The sequence below is a fragment of the Mustela lutreola genome, chromosome 10 (assembly GCF_030435805.1).
Source record: "Mustela lutreola isolate mMusLut2 chromosome 10, mMusLut2.pri, whole genome shotgun sequence".
NCBI classification, from domain to species: domain Eukaryota; kingdom Metazoa; phylum Chordata; class Mammalia; order Carnivora; family Mustelidae; genus Mustela; species Mustela lutreola.
The window spans coordinates 40,849,649-40,877,591 of record NC_081299.1 but is presented as its reverse complement, the minus strand read 5'-3'; the positions used below and the strand labels follow the sequence as shown (position 1 = coordinate 40,877,591).

The following is a 27,943-nucleotide window of genomic DNA, read 5'->3' as shown; positions in this document are numbered from 1 at the left end:
AAAAATAAAAAATTTTTAAAAATGATATTTCTAATCACAGAAATCAGGGATTAGTGTTGTTGTATTAGGTGCTCAATAAACACTGATTTGAAAGTCCCATAAAACTTAACTTAGAATTGTAAGCAAACTTTTTTGGGGAAAAATGTTATTTTCAGTGGAAGAAGAATAATTAAGAAGTACTTAAACTTCCTCCCAGTTGCTGTTGGAATCTTTTTGTAGGTTCCAGATTGTTTTGAGCAATTTCATATGCTTGAAGATTGTTGTGGAAACTATCTTTTGAAAGTCTTGAAGGTGCCTTGACATTCTGTATGTAGGTTGTTCGACTTTGTGCCAATGCTTTATGTATTTAATAATTAAAAATAATTTTTAATGGGTAATACATTCTCATGGGTGGGAAGTCAGTACATATAAGAAGATATTCAGTGGAAAAAACTCAGTTCCATCCTTGCCCTCAGTGCTCCATTTATATCCACTCTATAACCAACCACTTTTCTTAGTTTCTTGTTCATTCTTCTAGACTTCTAAAATGCAAATATAAGCACACATGAATAATCATTATTCCCTTACCGCAAGAGATAACACAGTATACACACTGTTAGACACACTAACACTGTACTTGGATAGCTTCACATGGAGAGCTCTTTGTTTCTTTTTTTTTTCTCCCCTCCCAGGTTAGCTTTGTTGAAGAACTACTTTACATTCAGTGAATTGCATTCAATTTAAGTATATAGTTTGATGAGTTTTGATAATTGTATATTATTTGTGAAGGTACCACAGTTAAGATAATGTTTTTAATGGTTTTTTGTGTTTTTTCTTTTTGTTTCATAGTATTTTATTGTAGAGCTGTATCATAATGTTTTTAAACCAGTCTTTAGTTGTTGAGCACTTGGGTGCTGCTACAAAGAATTCTGTGATTAACAATCTTTTACATACAGTGTTTTTTATGTAGGCAGGTAAGTCTGAGAATAGATCACAGAAGGGGGATTGCTAAGCCAAATGAGAAGTAAATAAGTTTGGTAGTTGTTGCCAATTTGCCCTTCATAGGGTTGGTATCAGTTTGAGCTCCCACTAGCAATGTCTGAAGGTGCCTGTTTGCCTAGTCTATTTAACAGTGTACATTATGAAACTTCAGATATTTGCCAGTAAGTGGAAAATGTATTTTAATATAGTTTTAATTTGAAGTTTTATGAAAGTGAGCATAATTTGTATCTTCAAGAGTAGACCATCTGTAATTTTTACTTTCCTGTAAAATATCTGTTTTTACTCTTTACCCATTTTCCTGTTGGATTTTACCTTTTTCTTCTGTTAATTTCTAGGGACTCTTTTTAGGAAGATTAACTCTTTCTTTGCAGATATCTTTTTCCCAGGTTGTTTGCTTTTGACATTGCAAGACTTTTAGTTGAAGGGTATGTGTCTGACTTTTTGCTACTTTGGATATCTTCCTGAAAGTTGCTTGGCTTTAATTTATTTCCTTTTCTCCTTTCTTCTTTTCCTCCCTTTCTTCTTTCCCAGCCCAATTTCTTTAAAAAAAAATTTTTTTTGAGACTGTAGCTGCTTTGTTGTTGAACAATAATAACTCAGTGGGTGGATGTTGTTAAATGAATTTAATATATATGACCCTGGTTCATTTCTCTTGAAGGCCATGTTTTTGGTATATTGCGCATTGGAGAAAGAACCTGTGCCAATGTCCTTGCCTCCCGCCTTGGTGCCACCTTCTAAGAGAAAAACGGTCAGTATATCAGGCTCTGTGCGGTTGATCCCCTCGTCAGCATCAGCCAAGAAACCTTACCACTCCTTACCACCTGTAGGCATTTTACCTACCAAAGCACCGTTAAGACAGGTATAGATCTATCAGTGTTAAAGGACTTTTTTTTTTTTAAGTGCATGGCATTTAACAGTTGATTGCTTGATGAAGACAGAAGTAGCAATCAAAGGGATCAAAAATTCAGAGCACCCTCTGGTTGAATCTGAATAATATGATGTCCCGGCGAAGACATTATCCTCCTGCATTTGGCCTTACTTATGGATGTTTTATTGGCTTGGCTTTGATCTACGTGGATTTAGAGTTGGAGACAGAAGATATTCCGTGCTAATCTGGCATGCTTGCGCAGGCATAGTTAATAGATGTTTTTGTTTTCTTAATCCCTGGTTAACTCTTGATTCTTTGGGATCATATCATCCAATTTTGGATTGTCCCGAGCTTTTTTTCCCCTCCAGCCTGTTGCTTGTCAAGCTGCATAAAGGAAAATAATGACAAGATATGCAAAGCAGCTAATTCAGCTATAGCTATGAATGCTGAATGAAACTCTGAAAAATAGGGATTGAGAATTATCTGAATATTTTGTTTGTACAGACTCTCCCAGTTACTCATCTTAATGTCATTCATAAGTCAAGAGTTAACTATGCTTGAATTTATTTATTACTTAAAAGGAAAAAAAGTGAAATGGGCATCTATAAGTGGATCCCAACTGACCTGTATTTTTCTTCCGCAATTTTCTCTTCACCACAGCATTTTGATTAGGGTATGATGGAATGGTACACTATTGCTACAGTTAGTGGGATGGAATTGCTCAAAATTTTGACAGATACTCTCATGGGTTGCAAGAATGACATTTCAAAGTGTGTTTCATTCTGACAGAAACCCCTTATATAGCTATATATTTACTTGTTCTTATTACTCTTTTTATTTCTTTCCTGTAGTGGGTTGTATCCCCTGCAGAAAAGGCTAAATACGATGAGATCTTCTTGAAAACTGATAAAGATATGGATGGCTTTGTATCTGGATTGGAAGTCCGTGAAATCTTCCTGAAGACAGGTTTACCTTCTACCTTACTGGCCCATATTTGGTAAGATTTTATTTAAATTAATTTAGAAAACAAATATGGTTTTGTAAAACTCTGGTTTTGCGCATTCTTATTTTTAGGCATTTGTAAATTGGATAGTTAACTTTCAAAATTCTTTGTAGAGAAAATTTAAATATGAGAATTTCTTCTGGATAATGGATAAAAGCTTGAGAATGTATTACCTGTTTTATAAGTTGACAGTATCAGTTAATGATTATTAAAATGTTAAAATGCAGCATTTGTTTATATCAGTTAATTAAACTTAAATTTTTAAGGGAGAATCCAAAAATCTGAAATTTAGTCAATGTACAGAAGAGTATCTTCAAGGCATGCTCTTACCATTCTGTATGGCGCATGTATACTTTTATACCTTCACATAGGGAGTACACACGTGGTCCTTAAAAAAGATGAACTTGAGTGTTCAGTGCATGTCATGTTAAATAAGACCATACATATGAAAATTTTAGTGTGCCTGTTGTCCATCCACCTGACTATACTAGAGATTATGTTGAGGTTTTCAAGAGGCAGCAAACATCAAATGTGGAACCAAATAACTTCAAAGAGAAACTTAGAAAAGAACAAAGGAGGACAATAGGTCTGCCTTAAGAGGAACAAGAACTCAAGACTGGGAAAGATTAAATATCTGTCACTAATAATAACTGCCACTTTGAAATGCCTAGGCCAGACAGTGTGCTCAGTAAATGGCAGTTGTCATGGAATTGGCATTATGCCCAGACTTTATGTGCTTTACCTTTTTTTTTTTTTTTTTTTTTTTAAGATTTTATTTGTTTGACAGAGAGACACAGCAAGAGAGGGAACACAAGCACGGGGAGTGGGAGAGGAAGAAGCAGGCTTCCTGCCAAGCAGGGAGCCCAGTGTGGGGCTTGATCCCAGGACACTGGGATCATGACCGGAGCCAAAGGCAGCTGCTTAACGACTGAGCCACCCAGGTGCTCCTGTACTTTACCTTTAATTCTCACTGTAACCTTGCAGAATGTGTGTTATCTCTACTTGATAGATAAAGAAACTAAGGCTTGAAGAGGTTAAAAAAATTTGTTCAAGGTCACAAGAAGAAACAAGTAGAGAAGCTGGAATTCAGGATTTCTTTGACACCTTACTCGTAGTCTGTTCATCAGGCCACATTGAGTTTCAGTGAATGAAACAGATCAGGACTTCAGAAAGCTGAGCTTTAAAAAGAAAGAGAGAGAGAGGGAGGAAGGAAGGACAGAGAAGAAAACAGGATAAAACATTTGCTGTTTCTCTTCAAGTGATTTTGTAAAGCTTTCCACATTGCTGCCTTCTCTTCACATGTGATCTCCATTTGCAGCTGTTGTTTCTGCTTTGACTTGGTGATCCTTATATCCGCCTACTCCCAAGAGTTGCAGGAAGCAAGCCAACGTGGAAATTTTTGCTTGTTTTAGAATCATTCTAACGCCACTAATGACTCAAATTTGTTGAAACTTAGGTTTTATTTTTAACCTCTTTTAATGTTGAGAATGTTGGGATTCTTTGGCCCACCACAACTCTTAATCTGTAATAGTTCTGAAAATTGGTAAGAAAGTACAAAGCAAACCCAGATAAGAGGCCTCTGCTCAGCATCAAGGCGAACATTCTCTTTCTCTTTTTTAAAAACCATTTTAGCTCATCTCTCTTTTCTAACATTTGAGTTTAAGTTTCGGGTAGGTCACACACAGAAGTATGAGTTTCTTTTTTAACTCAACTGATCATTTTTTGTCTTCTTCTTTATTTTTTTTTAAATTTTTTATTTTTTTATAAACATATAATATATTTTTATCCCCAGGTGTACAGGTCTGTGAATTGCCAGGTTTACACACTTCACAGCACTCACCATAGCACATACCCTCCCCAATGTCCATAACCCCACCCTTCTCTCCCGAGTCAATTGATCATTTTTTTTAAAAGCTACCTAGTCCTATTACTTTTTCCCTGGATTTTTAGAATAGCAGTTGTAGCATTTATATTGTTTGTTTTGTTTATTTGTACAGGACATTATGTGACACAAAGGACTGTGGGAAGCTTTCAAAAGATCAGTTTGCCTTGGCTTTTCATTTGATCAATCAAAAGTTAATAAAAGGCATTGATCCTCCTCACATTCTTACTCCTGAAATGGTTCCACCATCAGACAGGACCAATTTACAAAAGGTAAGACAATGGAAAACTGGAATATATTAACAAAAGGAAACAAGTGCTGTGTTAGATGACAGACTTGATTTGAATGAAACAGTGGAGAAAATGTATCTGGCTATCGGTAGAGCAGTATACTGTTTGTGGTTTAGTTTGTGTCTATAAATATGTTCAGACGCCTTGTATGACATTGTTGGACTGCAGCTCGTTTACCCCAGCATTCATTACACATATGGCAAACATATTTTCCAATCTAAAAATTGGAAAAATGTGGTCTTTCTGCCCCCTCTTCCCCTGTCTTAGATTTGTGAATTTTTATGAATAAGGTATAAAATATAAGTGAAATCTATAAGAATTAAATTATTGTGTTTCATTTGATGATTCACCCAAAATAATACAAAATTAAACACAAAATCTAGGAGATTATGATTGGTGTCAATTTTATATGTAAACAAGAAAAACATAATGTTGAGAAGTCTGTGTGGTTTTAGCCACGTAGATAACCTTTTCCTGAGTATGGAGCCAAATTTCATATCTGAACAGCTAGAAGCAGGTTTTAGCAACTTTTGGTTTCTGGCCAGCAATAGGAGTTTTCAAAACTACATTGTTTTAGCCATGCTGTGCCTTGATTTTTCTCTCCTCCTCTAGATATCCTTCCTAGCATAGTGTATTTACAATATCTTGGCCTTCATAGAGTTTCAAAAGGACTTAACGTTTTCTAGAGACTATTATTGCCTCTAAAAATACATACTTTGTATTTTTAAATATTTTATGACCTATAAAGTAATTACTGCTGTGGTGATTTTTCAGAGTTAGATATAATAAAAGTTGTTAGATGTGTGGTATAAGGAGAGCTGTCTTTAAAATGTCAGTAGAATAGTTTGGTTTTGTAGTAATTTTGTCACATAGGTTAAAAAAAATCCCATTTTAACCTAATAAAAGTCAAAATTGATTTTTTTAATAAGTCAGCTAAATGGAAATTTATAGCTACCAGGTATAGAAATTACTTCTAGGAGTTTTTAATCCTTAGTTTTAAATAAAATAAGTATTTGATTATCTCTTTTGTGAGTTTTAGGGAAAGGGAGAGCATTTTCTGAAATTTTTGAGATTTCTGGTGACATAGGATATAGGTTCCATAAGTTGTGGAAAAGACGAAAAGTGATGCCACCCAGAAAGATAAAAGTTAGAGATTTGTATTTATGCTCTCTGCTATAATTATATCTGAGTTGTTTCATCCTGTTTTTTCACCTATGCAGACTGTTTTTTCACCTTGTCACCTTCATTTTATACCCACTAAATCTCCCACCAGTGCAAAACTATAGATGTGACAGAGCTTTCTGAAGCAGATGACATTAGTAGACACCCCAGGTTGCATCTGCTCTACAGAGTTTTTAATAGATTTGTCTGAAGTCCGTTCACTAGAGCATAGACACTTTTGACTAATTATATCAGATATCAATATTGTACATTAAAATGGGATTTTATCATTATTGTCTTATCTATTAACCCAACTTTTTAACCATAAGTATTTAAAGTTTGCATTTGTTTTGTCTTTCGAATAATCTCTTTTCTCTTTATAATCTGATTTTTTAGAACTGCATTTTTTTGCAGCTTTGACTAATCTTTTTTTGAATATTGCTTTCCTTTCTGTGTTTTTTCTAGTTTGGACTATTTTTTCCATTCTGCAGCACTCTGCTTTTCGCCTTTCTTGTACTGTCAGTTTCTTAACTCTACTCTCTCAAGGTTAGACCTTTACTTTATGCCTTTTTTAGCATTATGGTTTTTGGTTTATAATTTTACAATTAGAGGCTTTTTAAGTGGCAAAGTGGAATTTTTGTGTAATGCACAAAACAGGGTGAGACAAAATATTTTGAATAAAGGGGATATGCTACATTTTTCTCCATATGCCCTTCTTATACTTTATATACTATTAGCTGAACTTTTTCCATATTTCTTGATTGCATGCCATTTTATTACTTTAGAATGGGAGTTTAATTTCTGTGTTAGCAATTGAGGAGTGATACAAGCTATACCAACAGTACACTAATCTGCCTTCTGGAGTCATCTGTGGTATCACCTAACTTGTTTGAGGGTTAAACTTACTTGTCTCACTCTTCTTATCTGATGATATTTTTAATAGTGAAAGACTGTCAGCTGTGAGTCACTTTTTTGAGCTGGAGTAGCAGAAGAGGTGTGGAAGTCCTCAGTTTCTTGGTATACTTGGACCTTTCCTAGCAAATTTCTCAGTAGCAGTTACTCTTGGAGATAAAAGTGAGATGAAGTCCTGATTTTTCATATTGTTCAACTGTCAAACTGTCTGACTAGGGTTAGCTCATATATCAAGTTTAGACAGACTTAAAATCCTAGTGAATACCTGTCACATTCAGAAATCCATTCTAAAATTTCTAATTTAATTTAAGATGATAAGGGTCGGGGTATTAGTGAAACACAGTAAAACAGTAAGAGTTACATTTGATAAAAGTTTGTAGTTAATAATAAAATTGAAACTAGCATTAATTGAATCCTAACAGATGAATTTTGGTATGGGTAGACAAAACATCTGAGGACTAATAATGCAATGGGCCTAAAGAAATATGGAGGGAGTTATTTGCCAGATTTTATTGACATACCTGTTTATCAAGTTTGCTTTTAGGGTGATGGTTTCATTTACCCTAAATGATCTTGATATCCAAGTGCCAAGGTGCATACTGTGAAATAGATTTTAATTTAATCAGAGGTTTCCTAATCAATGTCTCCTATTAGCTGGGTTCATCTTTAGGCAGGTGCTTTAAATCTAGTTACTTAGCTCTAAAATGGGGTTACTAATAATATCGGCCATACTTACAACCCAGTTTTCAGATTAGTTTGAGAATTGATTAATGGATTTGAAAGTGCTTAGTAAATTGTAAATCATGATATACATGTGAAGAGATGGGATATTGTAAACTTTTATGTTTCTTCTTCTGTTGTCCAAGTTGATGACATACATTAAGTCCATGATAAAATTCTAAGTTTTATGTTTTGCTAATAAAGTCCTCAACGTATTTTAGTTTTACATGTTTAGGCCTCAATTAAAAAATTTCCTAATGGTGGTTATTCTGTTTTTTTGTCAGTCTGGTTATAGCACTGGAGGTTGGTTAGGTGTTTGAAGGAGCAGTTCTCTTCTTGTCCTGACTTCAGCCACATATATAACGAATCAAAATGGTTCATGATCTTTGTGAGCCAGGGTGGAAGCAACTTATTGGGAGGTCATCCATCTTAAGGGCATATTCTGTTGAGTAGGTTAATTATAGTAATACCTTATAATTGTAAAATGTTACTAAGTTTTAGAGTGACATATACATTATTTACTTAATTTAATTTTTAAAGTGGGCAGGGCAGAGATTATTTCCCTGTTTTATAGTGAAGATCATGCAGTTAGTAAAATGGCAGAGACCAGAATAAACCCAGCTAGATTTTCTAACTACAGGTACCATTCAGAGACCAATTTTGACATTTTCATTTATTGAAAGAAAACCATATGTAAAGGATGTCATATATGAAGACAGCTTCATATATGCTGATGTTAAAATTTACTATGGAACATGCTGAGTAGCTGGTTCTACTTTAAATAGAGTAGGCACCAAAATTGTTTAACAAAAGTCAATTTTGAATTGAATAAAATCAGCTACCATTATGATTCTGAGATTCAACAAAAATTTGTTTACTTACTCTGTGTCAGAGGACATGACACAAGTACAAATAAGTCACTATCCATCTCCCCAAGAAATTTATTCTTTAATGGAGGAATTAGTTTATAAATCTGGTATCTGCTTTACTTCAAGGTTTTAAACAGGTGCTAGAATAAAGTGACAAGGACTTTGGGATCTCAAGTGGTGGTACCTATTATAGAGCAACAGCTTTTGGAGAATTTAAGGGAAAATGTCTCAGTTTATAATTGTGTGTGTATGTATAAAATTACACTAGATATAATTTTCTTAAATGAATTTAAAGTATTAGTAATACTGTAAAATGTGTAATAATCTGTATCCATGTAGTGCTTTTGGACATTTTTAATGCTTTACCATATATAATTTTATAGTAATAATGTTTTAATTGTGAACTTTTTGTTTTTAGAACATCATAGGATCAAGTCCTGTTGCAGATTTTTCTGCTATTAAGGAGCTAGATACCCTTAACAATGAAATAGTTGATCTACAGAGGTATGTAAACTAAAATTAAGCTGACTATGTAAATACACACACACATTTCTATTTTTAATATGTATCTTGGTAAATGCTACTTTGTTTAAGTACTGTGGTTCTTGAATTGGGAATCCTTGAATCCTATTTCTTTTATTTCCCAGTGTACCCTGATTCATCAAATCTAAGGCAACCTTTTAATTGCAAGATGCACTATTTTCTTAGGTACCACTAAACTAAAAATCACTGCCAAGGGGGCACCTGGGTGGCTCAGTGGGTTAAAGCCTCTGCCTTTGGCTCAGGTCATGATCCCAGGGTCCTGGGATCGAGCCCTGCATTGGGATCTCTGCTCAGTAGGGAGCCTGCTTCCTCCTCTCTCTGTGCCTGCCTCTTGTGATCTCTGTCTGTCAAATAAATAAATAAAATCTTAAAAAAAAAAATCACTGCCAAATAAACAGTGGCATCTGCTATAAATACTGTCTGACTTTAGGCTGAGAAAAATGTGTATCTTAGAATGAATGGAGTATAATTTTCCTCCAGCTTTAGATATTTGAATAGCATATTAGAAAAACATTATTCAATACATTTTATGGAAAGAACGTTAGATGCATATACTGTGCAAAGAGGTATCATAACTGTTACCTCATTTGCTTCTCACAGAAACTGTAGAGTTAGATTTTATTGTTCCTAGTTTATAGGTAAGGAGTTAAGGTGTTTAGAGAGGTTATTTTGCCCAGTTATACAAACCTGTCTCAGGACACTTTATTTGGAATTGAATTGTCTCTCTCATACATAGGCAGTATGTAGAACAGACTTAAGTACAATTGGATTTGAATCTAAGTACAACAGGCACTATTAGTATTTCCTTAGTTCTCTTGTTCCCTAGAAACTGTATGGTAATACTGTAAAAATGACCTCCTGAAATTACTTTTTAAAAAATGAGACCATTTTTCCATCTACACAGTGTTGGATTTAAGCATCATTTTGTATTTACACAAACCTTTTCTGTTTTTAACCTTCATAACAGTTTGAAGCAGGTAATGGCTGATACTTTATTTTATTGATGGTATTGAGACATAAGGGGGGTTGTACAATGATTTATCTGGGCTAGAAAGAAATAGGGAATGATCTTTCCTCATTAAAATTGCTATAGGGAAACTTAGTTGTTATGATTTTTCAGTTGCAACAAAGAATTCAACCCAAGCTAATTTAAGTGAGAGTGAATTTGTTGAGTTGTGAAATTAAGACCTCTTAGAGGTAGATCGAGATGGCTTATCCTTAAGAGGTCTTAAAGAGCTTCATACTGGGACTTAAATGCTATAATCTGTTTTCCTGCTCTATTTCTTGTCTCCACTTCCACTGGATTGTTCATTCTCAGATGGAATTTCTCATCATATTGTCAAAAGGGCTGTAGCACACTTAGTCTTGTGTATTTGTAATTTTAGATATAGTGGAGTACCTCTTTTCTGGCAGTTCTGCAAAAACCCTAAGATTTCATACTTACTCGCTTAGGGCCATGCCTGTCTCTGAAATAGTCAGGGGCCAAGGATGTGTAGTTTATTGATTTGCCATGAACTCTGTCATGGAGTGGTGGAAGGATAGTTTGTTACCAGGACCACATAGAGGAGTGGGTATCCTGTCATGAAAATTCTGCCAGAAGGAGGCATGAATTCTGGGGAGGTAAATGCTACTGAAGGCACCATAGCTTTAAATCCATAGTAATTTCGGTGATTAGCCTTAGTATCATCTATCTCTTTGAACAATATGACTTGACATAAAAATAAGTCTGGGCACAGTGTCATTATGTAGTTTTTTGTTTGTGTTTTCTTTTTTGTTTTTAATTTTTATTTATTTATTTTTAAAAAATATTTTATTTATTTATTTAACAGACAGAGATCACACGTAGGCAGAGAGAGAGAGGAGGAAGCAGGCTCCCCACTGAGCAAAGAGCCCGATGCGGGGCTTGATCCTGGGACCCTGGGACAATGACCTGAGCTGAAGGCAGAGGCCTTAACTCACTGAGCCACCCAGGTGTCCCTATTTTTTTATTTAAAAGATTTTATTTATTTATTTGATAGAGAGATCACAAGTAGGCAGAGAGGCAGGCAGAGAGAGAGGGAGAAGCAGAGCAGAGAGCCCAATGTGGGGTTCGATCCTAGGACCCTGAGATCATGTCCCAAGCCGAAGGCAGAGGCTTAAACCACTGAGCCACCTAGGCGCCCTGCTTTTAATTTTTTAAAATTTAGTCTTGAGTTTATCTGCCTTCTAAGTTCTGTGATACTCTTATTTCCTGCGCAAAAATTGGACTTTTGCCTATTTACATAAAGCCTCTACACTTGAAATCACACTAAGTAAAAAACAAAAACAGAAACAAAACCCTTGGTGATTATATAGTCCAATTTTTTCCTTACTCATGAAAATAACTCAGTCACAGATCACGCCAGCAGTAGGGCTGGGTGGCACCCCAAATCCAGTTGTGTTAAGTTAGAGTTCTGCATTCCTTCTATTATATATTTGCCTCTCATTAAGACAGCAATTTTGGGGGTACCTGGGTGGCTCAGATGGTTAAGCCTCTGCCTTCAGCTCAGGTCATGATCCCAGGGTCCTGGGATCAAGCCTTGCATTGGGGTCCCTGCTCAGAGGGAACCCTGCTTCTCCTTATTCCTCTCTGGCTGCTTGTGTTCCCTCTCATACTGTCTCTCTCTGTCATATAAATAAATAAAATCTTTTAAAAAAAGCAATTTTTTATTTTGGTTCAGAATAAAAGAAGTAAACATTTCATTATTGAGTCTATAATGGTGTGTAGACTTTTCATATGGTCTCTGTATGGTCCATTATTTTGCTTGCCTTATGTGTAGTATACATTGTGTTCAATGTATATATACAGCTAGATTTGAAAATACTTGTATTCTGTGCCTCTTGTAGATATGCCCCAATATTCTAGGACTTGCTTGGCTTCTAACAGTTGTTGATAAATGAAATGTTTCTGTAGTGAGCTTTAATAGGAAGTAGAGCATCATACATAACGCTGGCATTCTTGCCAGTGCAGACGTTTCTAATAGTAGTTACATTTTGGTAAATTGAACTTTCACTGACTTTTAATAACCATAATGTTAAGATATACTAGTGACAGTCCTTTATAGTGAATTGCAACTAAAACATAAAAACATATCTAACATTTTGTGACTATCTTATTAAGAAAATCATAGAGCTCCACAACCTTGTTTTTAGGTTGTAGTCCCATAGTATAAATGTATAAAACACTTATACATGATTTGGCATTTGTGAAAATATTTTCCCTAGGCTTTTCTTTTAGATGAGATCTACAGTGTAGGCAAACGTCTATCATCTGTCAACTCCACTCATGTGATAATGAGATTCATCAACCCATGCTAAAATTATGTTGTTAAAATTCACGTTTACAAATGGCTTGTGTTAGGTCACTATATCACCAACTCTTCAAGATACTACATTATAAATCTTGGTTTTTGTGATTGTGAATAACAATTTTTTCTGTGCCATAGTATTACTCTTTAGCTTTTGAATTGTTTATTAATATATCAGGATGTGGTAAGTATAACAATAAAACAGGAAAAAAGAATTTTAAGCAGATTATGCTTATGGCTTTTACTACATTGCTATCTGATAAAAGATTAGCCTCCCCCTCCCTTTTTTAATGATTTTATTTACTTATCTGCCAGAGAGAGGGAGAGGGAGAGAACAAGCAGGGGGAGCAGCAGGCAGAGGGAGAAGCAGGCTGAGCAAGGAGCCTGATGCAAGACTATCCAAGGACCCCAGGATCATGACCTGAACTGAAGGCAGATGCTTAACTGACTGAGCCACCCAGGCATCCCAAGATTAGCCCCTTATTTGCTGGTTTTTAGATGAAGATTTATAATTTCAGACCAGTGACCAAACCTGCAACTAAATAATACATAATATGGAATCGTAATGACTATGTAATGAATACAGTGCTTTACCAGTTTAATTTTTCCCTCTCTGTGATCGTTATAATGCATACTAGTAAGCATTTTGAAATAGAAGAGCATAATGAGAAAAGAGTATGTTTCTTAGAATAATATTTTGTTTTGACCATGGAAAATCAAAAGAGATAAGAAAAGCGATATATATAACCTAAAGAGTTAGTTGGGTAAAGAATGTTCTTTGTTACTAGCCAGAAAATGAGGCGTTTCCATCTCTGGTTCATGAAGTTGTTTTCTAGTTGAAAATATGAGAGTTTGAGGCAGGACGCCTTTTTGTCATTTTTTTCTTTACATTTTTAATATAATTCCTTCAACATTTTCTATATAGGAATTTAATTATGTCAGTCAGGTTAAATTAGCATGATATTTTTAACCTAAAGAAGGAAAAGCAAAAGTTGTAATACCAGGGCAGTGGTGCTGGGAGCCTCATGGGCTCAGTGCTGTTTGATATTGGCAGTTCACTGAGCGCACACCAAACCGCAGCGGTGGCACCCCCATCTGCTGTTCCAGCCCCTGTGCTGGTGCAGCCACCCTCACTCCCTTTGCTCCATCTCCCTTCGTTCACACCATAGCTTATCAGCTAACTGAAGAACAGATTGCTGAGTTTAGGGAAGCTTTCTCCCTATTTGAAACAATGGTGATAGTACCTTCACAACAAAGAAACTTGGAACTGTCATGAAGTCAGTGGGTCAGAACCCAACAGAAGCCAGATTGCAGGATATGTTCAACAAGGTGGAGGCTTATGGTAATGGCACCATTGACTTCCCAGAGTTTTTGACTATGATGGCTAGAAAAATGAAATATACAGTGAAGAAGGAATTGGTGAGTTATTTGACAGGTCTTTGATAAGGATGGCAGTGGTTAATCAATGTGGCAGAACTATGTCATGTCATGAGAAACTTAGAAAAACTAACAGATGAAGAAAATGTAGAGGAAATGATAAGAGAAGTGGATATTTATGGAGATGGACAAGTTAACTATGAAGGACTTGCACAGATAATACTGAAGAATGACCTGCTTTTAACTCCTTTCACCTCGCCAGAAGAATCAAATTGAATCTTTTATTTACCTCTTGCCCTCCCCCCCCGCCAAGTTCATTTATTCATTGTTTCTAGAGAGCAAAACTGAATGTCAAAAATGTGTTCTGTCCATATACACAAAATTTACGTGTATTGCCTGGTGGCCCTGTCTCTTAAAGAACAAGCTATGTATCATTTTTATAATATAAATACTTATACTCCCTTAATGATCAGGATGTACTTAGTGGACTGCTTGTAGTTCCATTTGCTAATGATTAATTCACTGGGCTGGTCAGTTTTTCATGCATAGAGCTTGACAATTGAGTACATTCAGGCATTTGCATTAAAACTGAAAAATGAAAAAAATTAAAAAACTTGCTCAAACGGTTTCTAGTTCAGTTTGTTAGCATAAATCGTCATAACTGGTTTACTCAAAACAAACATTTAAAATTGGTTTACCTCAGGGTGCTGTACAGAAAAAAATAGGTGAAGGATAAACTGTCTAGACGAAGCCCCTCTCATACTTGCATGTGCCCCGACCCGTAGTGATCCACATATCCAGGTGGCATGCTCCGTGTATTAGTTAGCATCATGCTCATCGCACTAGAGTGAAATGGGTGTTGGGCTCTCACCACTCACACAATTTTTTAAAAAGAAGCCTTTACCAAGGGAGCATCTTTGGACTCTGTGTTTTTAAAGCTTTGTGAACCATGACGTGGAGCCAGCAGAGAGTAGCCTGTGGCCGTGGACTTTAGCACAACCATCAGCATTGCTATTCAGGAAATTACACTTTGCTGTCCTTTCCAAGTTGCAAATGGTAGTCTTTTTGTCCAATAGTAAGACCATTAACTTAAAATATAGGTGGGATATCATAATCTTTTCAAATACTGGATCTCCTGCCTGAGCCTAAGACCTATATTTTTCATTTGCCTTCTATAGAATGTCCAGTAGACATGACTTCCCAGTCTTCCCCTGACCACTCTCCTTGTCTCATTTATTTTGCCTTTCTCAGTGATGTCACCATTCATCTAGTCACTCAGGCTTGAAATCTGAGATTTTTCTTCCTCTTATCTGTTTATTCTTCTACCTTTGAAATGTTTCTTAAAATCATTCCTACCTTTCCATCTCCTTAGCATGATCACCTCCTTCTGATCTTTCAAATCTCACCTTAGACATCACTTCCTCTGGAAGGGGGAACCTTCTCTGACTTGTTTACCTCCTAACCCTCATAGTTATCAAATCTTACATAGTTTTACTATTTATAGTAATCATAGCATTTAAATACTTTATTATAATCATCTCTTTTATTTGGATCTTTTACTAACCGATGTGCTTCTTAAGCACAAGGACTATTTGTCCACTGTTCTGTTCCTAATGCTTAGCTTATATAATAGATGAGAAAATAACTCAGTTTTGCTGAAATCTGTCCTGTCTGTGCTATTGGTTTTACTAACCCCTTATCTCTTCTCTGGATTACTGTTATAACTTCCTCATTGACTCTGTGCTTTGAGTCTCTCCTTCCTTCCCTTATACCTTCAGCTGGTGTATAAAATACAACTCAGATCCCTTAGTGATGTCCTATTCCCATCTGGATCCACCTTACTTTTCTGAGTATGACACGAAGGCTCTTCTTCCATGGTTTTCCTTTGGCTTCCTGACCTTTCTTTTGTCTTAGCCACCTCCTACAGTAAAGTAGAATCCTTTCTTCTAGGGCACCATCAGACTCCTTGAGAGAAGACACCATGTGTTTCCTTTGGCACTCTCAGTTTTTCTCAAGCCATGTGGTGGGTGGACCTCGCCATCAACATGCCACACATTTTTATTTTACTGTGCTTCTCATCCTGTTGTTCCCTTTGTCCGAGCATACCTTTTACCTTATAAAATTTACATATGCTTTAAGACCCAACTTAAATATCATCTGGTTTTTCAAACCTTCACTAAAATCTTGATTGCTAATTGCTTTTTTCTTTTTACTTCTAGAAACTTTATTTCTTTGTAATAGTACTCACCATTTTTTTAATTGTGGTCTTCATTTTAATTTGAACTCCTTTAGGGCAGGGGCTATGTCTTATTCACTTGGATAGGTCTAGAAGTTAATGCATGTAGTACTTGACACCACTGAATCTCAGTATAGGTTAGTTGGTTGAATGAATGAATCGAAGTATGTTATAATATTAGAATATTTCACAGACTCAATTCCTGTCAAGCTTATGGCAGACCAGAAGCCATGTATTAAAGGATGAAAAGACAAAAGATCTTTTGATTAATAGCTTATTTTCAAGTCTATAGAAGAGGATTTTAGAGACAAAAGGATTTTTAATCCTCCCAGGGATATTAAATATAGTTGCCTGATTTTTCATATTTTGATAGCCTATTTTTGTGTCAGGGATTTACTCTGAGAATCTGAAAAAGGCTTTTAGGCCCCTGCCACCTCCAAAAGAATATGTGTATCCATGTACACCATTTTGTATTTATTTCAGGAGTTCCCAGACCCTAAAAACTATCTGTGGGTCCATTTTTAAGAACCCTTGCTCTGAAAGTAAACTGTCTCAAATAGAGAAGTTCTTGACAGTGAAAAGTCAGAACTTGCTTCATTCACTAAGATAGCATAGTGTTGGTGAATTGTGCTGAGGCAGGAGTTAATATTTATTTGTCTTCTGTCAGCTTCTACTTCCTTCCTGTCTCTGTCCTTTTAGCAAGAATATCAGGAAGTAAAAGCTATATCCTGTCAGGCCAGTTTGTTATCCTGGTCTCGGGCCAGTAAACAGAGTAGATAATTACAGTAATAGTTATTAGATATTGTGCTGTGCCTGCTTTATATTATTTCTTTTATTTAATTCTTGCAACATCACTTAAGGATAAGTAGTTATATCCCAATTTTTCAGATGAAGAATAGACAGTTCTTTTCTAAGAAGCTTTCCTTGGTATCTATCTTAGCTCAGAGAGTGCTCAATTTCCTTCTGTCAGAATGGTTACAATACTGGATTATATTTCTTCCTCTAGTAAATTCTGATCTTTGTGTGATAGCACAGACTGTATCTTCTTTCTAATGAGGCAATATAATATTTCAGAGCATGGCTTTCCAACCAGATTGCTCAGTTTGGCTCCTGACATGATTTAGCCAAGTAATTAACTATCTAGTCCTCAGTTTCTTTATCTGTGAAATGGAAATATGACTAATACGATGTGAAATGCTCAATACCTTTTTGGAACATGACGGATTCTCAGTACACGTTCATAGTCATTGTCATCGTTGTCATCGTCATCATCATCTCCACCAAGCAGCTCAGCACTTAGAGTATAGCATTTACTGAATAGGTGCTCAGCAAACCCTGGTTGCAGTAGCTGAACGAACTCTCTCTTTCCCCGGTTAAAGAGATACTGGAACTATGTAGCCAGAATTTGTGTTCCTAAATATTTCTCTATCTCAGTCATATTTAGAAACTGATTTTTGAAAAACCTATTTAAGGCAGCATTAGCACACAGTTTGAACTTCTAAAAAATTTATGTTTTTGGTTTAGTTCAGTTCTCATACCATTAGAAACCATTAGCTCGGAAGAGAGCGTTGCTTATTATTGAATCTGGAGCTCTTTTGCTTATTTGACCCAACCTGGCCTGTTTTTGGCCCTGTAAAGATCTGAGGTACTATTAGATCTCAATCGTGACTACCTCAGCAGTGGTATGACTGACGGAGTAAGTGAAGCTGTAGGTTGTAGTGCGCTTTTGTTGGTAATAAGGAGTCAGTCTCATTAATTTTCACAGAGAGTGCATGGCTCGGCATTTAAAACCTTTGTTTAGGGAGACTTACTTATTTGAAACCCTCCGTGCTAAAGTTTTAAGTCTGTGCTGTGTGAAACATAGCCGCTAGCCACATCTGGCTATTGAGCACTTAAAATATGGCTAATCCAAATTAAGATGTGCTGTTAGTATAAAATATGCTGAATTTCAAAAACGAATGTAAATATTTTGGCTAAGTAAGGGTTAAGTAAACATACTATGATAAATTTCACTTGTTTCTTCTTACTTTTTAATATATGGCAATTTGATCACTTAAAATTATGTATGTGACTTGCATTATATTTCTCTGGTCTCAGTCATTTATATTCTGGTCTTGGATTGCTCTGGTCTCAGTAATTTATATTCTATAAAAATTACATTTGCTTCCATTTTGTGGTATTGGTAGCTTATTAAAGGGCTCTTATCTTGTTTAAGAGAGCAATAATTTTTAAGATGTGTTGAATTCTGTCTGTGGGAAACAAAAATATCTACCAAGAAATTTTAGCTCCAAAAGGAATTTAGGAATCGGTTTCTACCCACTTATTTAAGTCCTAACTGCCATCACTGTGGATGCTTGATTGCAACTTTTAAAAAGCTAGTAAATATTGTACTTTTATACTGGTAAGTAGTAGAATGGTGGTAATAATAGCTGACATTTAGCACTTCTTCTGCGCTGTGCATTGTGCTGAAGTCTTTCTAGATGTAATATAAATTAGTCTTCCTTATCAACTTTATTATCCCTGTTTTATAATTAGGAAAATTAAGGCCTTGTTTTACATTTATTTTTTTCATCCCTTTTTGTACTGTCAGATAAGTAGAATAAATTAATTAGTTGGGGTTTACAGAATAAGCTTTTTATTTCTCCTTATAAAAACAAACCATCAAATTTTGGATTCTGCCACTGACAGGGCAGCAGTTGTGTGAGCAACACCCCAAAGTTTGTGTTTTCCCTGATCTCAGCTAGGGTTTCTTTTTAGTAATTTATGCCCATTAACATACTCTTTGAGTTATTTTTAAAAAATAAAACTCATTAAAACAGTCAGCTTTGCGAATTAAGAAATTTAGTTATTTTTGGAGAACCACACGCATTTAAACTGTCACAGCATTTGTCTTACTGTTTCATAATTAATGGCTATGTTGTTTCCCCAGCAAACTATGGGTAGGGCCCTCCATCAGTCTTGTTTGGCATTTAGCAGATATTCAGTAACTGTTGAAAGAATGGAATATAGTATACAGTCATATAGAGATTATATATTTAAGGTAACTTTTAGAGAAATTAAATACTTAAAGTTACAAATCAATGTCTTTACTCTCAAACTTTTATTCAAGTTTTTATCAAATCGCTATGAATTCTTAGAGTGAAAAGCTGTCTAAGTTTCAAACCAAAAGGCTGGTTTGAAGTATAAGTCAAGACTTTCTCCTCAACTCTCTATAGTTGTTATCCTGCTCCAGCTCAAGACTTCTGACAGTTCTCAAGATAAGCAGAGTCCGAGTGTTCTGTTGCCTTTCTAGCAATTGTCATCAGCTTTCTGAGCAAGTAAGAGCCTCTACTTCCTCTCTACTTCTACAGAGCAAAAGTCAGCAAAAAAAGAACAAATATGTTGCTAAATAATGCCATTTGGAGTTCAGAAAAGCACAGCTCAGAAACCTTTAGGGAATCGCCTTTCCTGTATATTAGAATAGACTGTCTTTACCTAGTACTGACATTCTTTTATTATCCGACCTTGATCTTCCATTCCAGCTATATTTACCACACATGAACCCTCCATCTTAAATAAATTAGTCTATCCAGAATTTTCTCACCTCTGTACTTTATTTTTTTTTTTAAGATTTTTATTTATTTATTTGACAGAGATTACAAGTAAGCAGAGAGGCAGGCAGAGAGAGAGAGAGAGAGAGATGGAAGCAGGCTTCCTGCTGAGCAGAGAGCCTGATGTGGGTGGGGCTCGATCCCAGGACCCTGAGATCATGACCTGAGCCAAAGGCAGAGGCTTAACCCACTGAGCCACCCAGGCGCCCCTGTACTTTATTCTTTTTCATTATTTTTTATTATGATAAAATATACATAGCATATTTACTATTTTAGCCATTTTTAATCATTTAATTCAGTGTCATCAAGTACATTCATATTCTTGTGCAACTATTCCACTATTCATCTCCAGAATTTTTTCATCTTCCCAAACTGAATGGTTTAATTGGACTTGATATCAACTTAGCTTTAATCACATAAAAAATTCTACTCCTTTAAGTTCTGTCCCCTCCATTTTATGTAATTGATGTCATAAGTCATCTTTATACATTATGTATCTACTAACATAATTATTTTTTATGCATTGTCTTTTAAATCCTATAGAAAATTTAAAGGGGAAGTTGTAAACCAAAATTACAATAATACTGGTTTTTGATCTTGTCCATGTATATACACCTTCACTGAAGATCTTTATATTTTGATAAGGCTTTGAGTTACTGCCTAGTAGCATCTTTCATTTCTACCTGAAGGATTCACTTAAGCATTTCCTGTAGCTCAGGTCTAATGGTGAGGAAGTCACTCAGCCATTGTTTATCTGGGGATATCTTAACTTCTCTGTCATTTTGAAAGGATGGTTTTGCCAGATTGTGTTTTTAGGTTTTTTTTTTTTTTTAAAGCACTTCTTCATATATATCATCCCACTGTCTTCTGGTCATCGAGTTTTCTGCTGGGAAATCCACTGATAATCTTATTGAAGATCCTTTGTATGTGACTAGTCTTTCTTACTGTTTTTAAGATTCTGTCTTTCAGCAGTTTCATTCTAATGTGTCTCAGTTTGGGTCTCTGGGTTTTCCTGCTTGGAATTTGTTGAGCTTCTTGGATTGTAGATTGGTGTATTTTATCAAATTTGGGAAGGTTTCTTCTTAGCCTGCCTCTGAGTCTGCCATTTTGCTGGCGTCTTCTGTGCTTTCTTGTACAAGCTTTCCCTCATTTTGAAACGCCATTTTTCTGTCCAACATTCATTATTCCCTTCAAAGCTTAGCTGAAGTCTCAAAGCATGCCCAGGCTGGAGTAATTTCTGTTGGTAAACATACCATTTACTATCTTTACAGCTTATTTTGTGGTTAATGATCCTGCCTTCTCTGATACCAGGTAGGCCTTTTCTTACGCTCTCCAGGGAGAGTCAAGTACCCATCTACTGTATTCCCACAGCACCTCTGCTTGCCCATTCTGGCACCCAGTATTCTGCATCATAATTATCTTTTTACGTTTTTCTGCCAGACCCTTCAAATACATTAAATTCTGAGTTTCTTAATGGGAGATACCTGTCTCATTGTTTTTTTGTAGCCTTAAAGTATAGCACAGTAACAGCTATATAGTAATATTCAGTATTTGTTTAATCAATAGATAGGTCTTAAAGTTGCATAGGGATGTATTATTGAGTTTTGTTGTGTATTTCTTTTTCACTCCTTGCAGCAGTCCCCACATATGATATGTAAAGTAGATACTATATTCAATTTATTTTAAGGAATTGGCTCACACAGTTGTGGGAGCTGGCAAGTCTGAAATGTGTAGGAAAGGCCAGTAGGTTGCTGACTCAGGGAAGAGTTGATGTTGCAGCTCAAGTCCAAAGACAGTTTGGTGATAGAATTCTCTCTTCCTTGGGGAACCTCAGTTTGTTTTGTTTTTGTTTTTTTTCTCTATGAAGGCCTTAAACTAATTGGGTGAAGCCCATTCATACTATGATGAGTAATTTATTTTAGTCAAAGTCTACTGATTTAAATGTTAATTTCGTCTAAAAAATAATCTTTACAATAGCCTGGGTGACTTGGATGAGTGTCTGACTCTTGTTTTTGGTTCAGGTCATGATCGTATGGATTGTGGGATCAAGCCCCTGTCTGGCTCCATGCTCCTGGACTCAGTGGAGACTCTGTTTAAAAATTCTCTCCCTCTCTCTTCCCCCAATTCTAAATAAATATATCTTTAAAAAAAAGTCTCTACAGCAACATCCAAATACTTGTTTAACCTTAACCAAATCCTGGGTACCATGGCATAGCCAAGTTAATGCATAGAATTAACCATCATAATGAGGGAAAGGAGCCAGAGCCTAAGCCCTACCAGGATTATCTGTCTGCTTGCCTTTAACGTCAGGTTTTTATGTGGAAATTTTATTATTTATTAGGCAGGTACAACAAATATCCCATCTCCATCATTTCACAGGAATAATTCTTCCTAAGAATGAATGAGATAATCCATGTAAAGTGCTTATCACGTAATACCTGTTATGTAGTAAGTGTTTAATAAATGCTAGTTTCCATGTGATAATATTGGTGTTATTATAATTACTATTAGTAGTATATTATTGTAATGATAGTAGTAGTAGATAGTATAGTGGTAATAATAGTTTTCTATTAGTTCCAAATAAAGGCATCCTAGATAAAGATCCTGATTGCCTTGTCTTTAGTCATGGGCTTTTTCTTGAATTAATCTCTGTAGTGGTGAGTTGGTGTAATGAGAATGGTTAAGCTTTGGTCAGGAGCCAGTCCCCAGCAAGTCATTCATTGCTCAGAGAGGTTGAATCTGTAAAAAGATGGCATCTTCTATTTGAACTATTCAGGCAGAAAGGTGATAGGTAAGGGAGAAAGAGCAGAGCAGTCTCCCAACAGGATTTCTGGGTCCTAGGAGAAGGGAGGGTCAGCCAGAACAAATAACTGCTACTACAGTGATTTAAGTAAGATGCCCTGTGATGGAACCTGTATTTGAATTCTGGGCTATTTTACACCAAATCTTATGCTTTGAAAACCATATAATGAGTTTCTAAAGGTAGAGAGTAGTTATTTGAATATTAAGCAAGATTTTGGGGCAGAAATTTCTGATTATTCCATTTCTGTAATCAGAAATTTCTGATTACATTATATATTCTGTGCATTTATCTATGTTTTCTAAATTTTATTGCAGCCCATAATTCCTTTTAACAAATTTAAAAATTCCTCCATCAGTGTTATTTAGAATTCTAAGTAATGTTAATGTTATCAGTAAAAAGCAGGCACAACATAGGTTCACAGCTTGCTTTTTTTTCCTAATTACATGACATCTTCTACATTTTACCTTGCAAATCTTAAGATAGTAGAGATATTAGTAACTGCATAATGAAAATGAAGACTGAGGCTCTGAAAGTTACGTGATAATCAGAGTAAAAAAAAAAAGAAAACAAAACAAACAAACTAAAACTGTTTCATGGCAGATCCAGATGAGAATCTGAGTCTCCAGTTTTTAGTCCCATTTTCTTTTTCTCTGTACGACCTACATGCTTTACTAAAGACTACTGTAGTGACCAGAGTAGTAATAAGAATAATGAGAATAGCTTGCTTTTCTATGTTTGCTTGATAAGAGATTATTGGCAGTTAAACTACATTTTTTATTTTAAAGATTTTATTTATTTATTTGTCAGAGAGAGAGAGAGAGAGGGAGAGAGCGTGCATGCACAAGCAGGCAGAGTGGCAGGCAGAGGGAGGAGCAGGCTCCCTGCCGAGCAAGGAGCCCAATGTGGGACTTGATCCCAGGATGCTGGGATCATGACCTGAGCCAAAGGCAGAAGCTTAACTGACTTGTCCACCCAAGCGTCACTCTTCATGAGTTTTTAACTAACTGGTTTTTAGTTTCTTCTTCTTCTTCATCTTTTTTTTTTTAAAAAAATTCAAGATTTTATTTATTTATTTGTGTGTGTGAGAGAGAGAGAGAGAAAGCATGAGAGGAAAGAGGTCAGTGGGAGAAGCAGACTCCCGGTTGAGCAGGGAGCCCAATGTGGGACTCGATCCCGGAACTCCAGGATCATGACCTGAGCCGAAGGCAGTCGCTTAACCAACTGAGCCACTCAGGCGCCCCTGGTTTTTAGTTTCCAACTGTTTTCTCTTTTTTATTGTTCTCTGGTTGGAAAACAATGAAGATTTATTTTCAGGAAAAGACCCTAAAACTATATTTCTGGGAAGGGCTTTGAAGGTGACTTAAATCTGTTTCTCTGACAGTGTGGTATTATATCAAAATTAAGACAGATGGCTCACTCCCTTCTCCCCATAAACAGCGCCTGGAGAAATGAAAGTGAACTGCATGGACTTGGGTCCCCACTGTCCTTGTGAATAGCTTTGACTAATTCATCGTAAATTTATGCAGTTGTCAACTTTGGGCTTTGGTTTTCTTGCTGGTTCGCATATTAGCTTCCACCAAATCAGAACCAGCAGCTTTTGGAAACTAGGGAGCCTTATCCCCAGCCTTTCTTTATGTAAAGCTTTGGTATTTGTGGATTTTTTAGGATGTGCCAGCATCTTGGGAGTTAACAGGGTCACAGAGATAATCTAAGATAGGAGGTATGTAGGATCATTCCTTTTCTCTTCTGGAAGTTACTAAGCTAAAAACACAAGAGCTTTTCCTGTCATCCAGGATGAGTAGTGGTTTGGGAAAAATGCTCACACACCAATTTTTGAAATATATCTTGCATCTGTCTTATCACATGTATTGGTGGGCTCCTTGGGAAACTGCATATAAATGTTTTTTAATGTGGCACAGAATCTTGAAAAGATTAGGTTTTTGAATTATTAATGATAAACAGAAAGCTTTGTATAGTTATGCACAGAAAAATATATGTTATTTGAAAGAAAGGAGAATATAAGAAATATGACCCACGTCCCATTCTCTTGCACCTAAGCATCTTTATGCATCTAAAAGTATTTAGCCATTCTTATTTGCTGGAAATGAGAAGGATAGCTACAGAGGTTAAGAGTCTATGGACTCTACATCTGAAACTAATAATATACTATTGGCTAATTGTATTTAAATTAAAAAAAAAAAGAAGAAGAGTCAATGGAATATCACAGAACAACATCCCTGAAATTATAATCTAAGTTAATGAGAAAATAATTTGATTTTTAGTTTCATTTATAGGACAGATTTCCAATTGTGATGGTTTTAATAGTAATAGAACCGATGTTTTTTTTTGTTTGTTCGTTTTGTTTTTTTTACATCTTCTCTTTAGTAATATATCATACACTACTTGGTTTTGATAATAAAAGAATTATTAGGAGACCAGAATTTCACTAGATAAAAGTGGATCAGAAGTTAAATTTAATTGATCTCAGTACTGTGAGAATTAATGCCTAACAATCTCATATTTTTGTTTAGTTGGAAATAAACAAAAATGGGAATGTTTGGAGAGATCACTACTGCTCCCCTTACTCCCGCACCCAAAATTATGAAAAGGAATCTCTACCTTTTAACCTTCCTTCATTTTACCCAAACAGAGACTGTATTATTTGTTGGTGAGAGCTGAGAGTCCTTTGTAATCTGTTTTCTTTGTCACCCGGCTAGCTTCCTTTTTTTATTTTTATTTTTTAAAAAGCTCTCTTACTCTTCTCTCTTGGCTGTGTTGTCAGCTCACTGCTTTCTTGTAGCCCTGTTTTCCTGCCTGCACACTTGATCTTTGAGTAGACATTGTCAGTAACAGCAGTTAACAGAAGCAGAAAGGATTGAATACAAACATGCATACTAGTGTGTGGTGCTGATCTGTGATGCTGTGATATTTTCTATTTTTGTTATTAGCTACCTTCAAAACGAGGGGGCATAATTGATACTTGCCCTGTGTGGAATGCTTCTGAGAATTTGCAGTTGTGGGGAGGGGGCTAGTTTTTCATGTGACTTACCTCTGACATGCTGCAGCAGGAATGAAAACATTCTTATGCTCACATAAGGAGGGAAGGAAAATTTCTTTTTTTCTTCAAGATTGAGGTTGCTGAATTTGTGTGGTATATTTAGGTTTTTCTTCCTGTGATTTCTATTTTTTGATTTTACCTAATTTTATAAGGGTTGGGAGTGGGGATGACCTTTGCATAATAAGTAGATTGAGGTATGGGAGGAATGGGCTGCAACAGTGATTCACATGGTAAGGGACTATTTAAAATCTCAGCAACATCACGACCCACATTGCGACCCATTTGAGAAATGGTTAGTGAGCTCCTTGGCCATCTCAAGTGTTTAAAAGTAACAGTATACAAATAGGTTTTATTCTTGGGCTTTTTTCTTCCTTACAAATCTTAAGAACGTTATGCCTGCATATCCAAAACAGTTGATTTTTGTCTACATTTCATACACCCCAAAAAGGGGAGAAATGTAAATATAGCATTAAGTTGCCCCTTAAGGATCTTCTCTGGTGTAATTTCCCCCACTTTCCTTTATGCTACAGCTTAATGGAGCCTGAGCTTATGTTTGGATGATGTCTGGGATGAAACTGAAATAATAGGCTTGAAGCTCTAAGGAGGAACTCTGCAGAACTAGTTTGGATGACTTCTTAAATGCCATCCCCCTGCTTCATGTTGCCTTCTTTTACCTTTCCTCCCACCCAAAAATGTATTGCTGTAGAATTCTATGGATTTTTCTCTCGTTTTGTAAAAAAGAAAAAAAAAAAAAAATGAAGGGAGCAAGTCAGTGTGTGTGTGTGTGTGTGTGATTTCAGTACAAGCAGTTAAATTTATTACTCCAAAAGAAATAGCTTTATATTGTAATTCTGAATCTAAGGTTGCTTAGGACTCATTCATTAGGAATGTAGCTCTGATGGAAGCATGTAAGAATTTAGATAATATATCTCAGACTACAAGTGGATCCTAGTATTTTTGATCGGAAGAGTATAGAACGAGATAAATGCTAAATGTGATTCTGTTTTTACTTAGTATACCTTGTTTTATGTATTTGATCAACTGGAATTGACAAGTGGTCCTAAAATAGCTTTTTTGAGTAGAGCAGTATTTGATGGAGCAAATGGATTGTCTATTGACAGTCTTACCCATTTCTTCTGTGTTCTTTCATTCTAAAATTGGTACACACCAGTGATTTAAGGGGAAATTAACACTTCAGAAAATGTCCTTTTCCTTAATATTGTTGACTATTTCTATTAGCCATTTTCATTTGATTTGACAGTGGTACTTAAGGGTTAAGCGTACAGAGCTGATGCAACCCCTCCTTTTTTCACCAGCAGTTTTCATTGGACATCATTTCCATAGCAACAGTGAGATCAGTGAAACCTGAGTGTTTCATTGATTATTTTTCTCCTCTTCCTTTTTTAATCTATTCTCTTTTCACCACATTTTAGTGAGAAAGCATTTTTTTTTTTTTTTTAACAAACAGAGCTTATATTGATTTCTATTCCATAAATAATTAAAAGAGGGTGGAAAACTCTGCCCTTCAGTTAAAAATTGAATGTTTCACTATGTATTTAAAAAGCGATTTAGGGTTAGGAGGATGGATAACCATACCGGCTGTAGCTGATGTTCTCAAATATTCTTGCATTGTTTGCTGGTCTTCTAGGGAAAAGAACAATGTGGAACAGGACCTTAAGGAGAAAGAAGATACTATCAAACAGAGGACAAGCGAGGTTCAGGTAAGTGAACTATAAAATTCAGTATTCTGTTTCTGATTTAGAAGGATTCATTTTAAATGTATAGGGTCATTTACTGTATGATGGTTGTGGTATTGATGGGTAGGTCAAGAAAATACCTGTTATTTATGTGACATAAATATTTGCCTTTTGCAGAATGATAGTTTTTCTCTGAATTCTGGCCTGCACAGATTATACTGCAATGAGAAAGCAGTATTTTTTAGCATAAATTTCTAGTTTTGAAAGTATTTTTAAGATAATATTTACCTATATATCGTATCATTAAAGGTAAGTTTGAATGACTTGTGATGTAAATATTATTATACCGACAAAATTAAATGAGATCATCATCATCACCATCACCATCATCATCAAAACACAAATTGCTTTTTATGAATGTGAAATTTTGTTAGCTAGGAGACCTAGTATTTTTAAAGGGCTGTTTCTCATAACACTGGTAGGGTGGGAAATGATATGAAACAATTTAAAATAGCATTTTGTAAGTTGCATAGTAGCCAGGATAGCTTAAACTTTAGCATAATGAGATTTAATTCATTTTCACTAAGTGTTGCATTAAGTACCTTCATTTTACAAATAGAAAAGATA

General features: G+C 35.6%; 1 protein-coding gene and 1 pseudogene across 4 annotated transcripts in view; both read left to right on the top strand.

The window, feature by feature from the left end:
- The window catches only part of EPS15 (epidermal growth factor receptor pathway substrate 15), a 144,486-nt gene that overhangs the window by 59,698 nt on the left and 56,845 nt on the right, over positions 1–27,943 (top strand). For all 4 annotated transcript variants that reach the window (XM_059138093.1, XM_059138092.1, XM_059138091.1 and 1 more), the window contains 5 exons: positions 1,640–1,729; positions 2,701–2,846; positions 4,850–5,006; positions 9,105–9,190; positions 27,268–27,340. In XM_059138093.1, coding sequence (XP_058994076.1) covers positions 1,640–1,729; positions 2,701–2,846; positions 4,850–5,006; positions 9,105–9,190; positions 27,268–27,340 — 552 coding nt within the window. The remainder of the gene's footprint in view (positions 1–1,639; positions 1,730–2,700; positions 2,847–4,849; positions 5,007–9,104; positions 9,191–27,267; positions 27,341–27,943) is intronic.
- Positions 12,317–14,920, top strand: LOC131810318 (calmodulin-like; annotated as a pseudogene).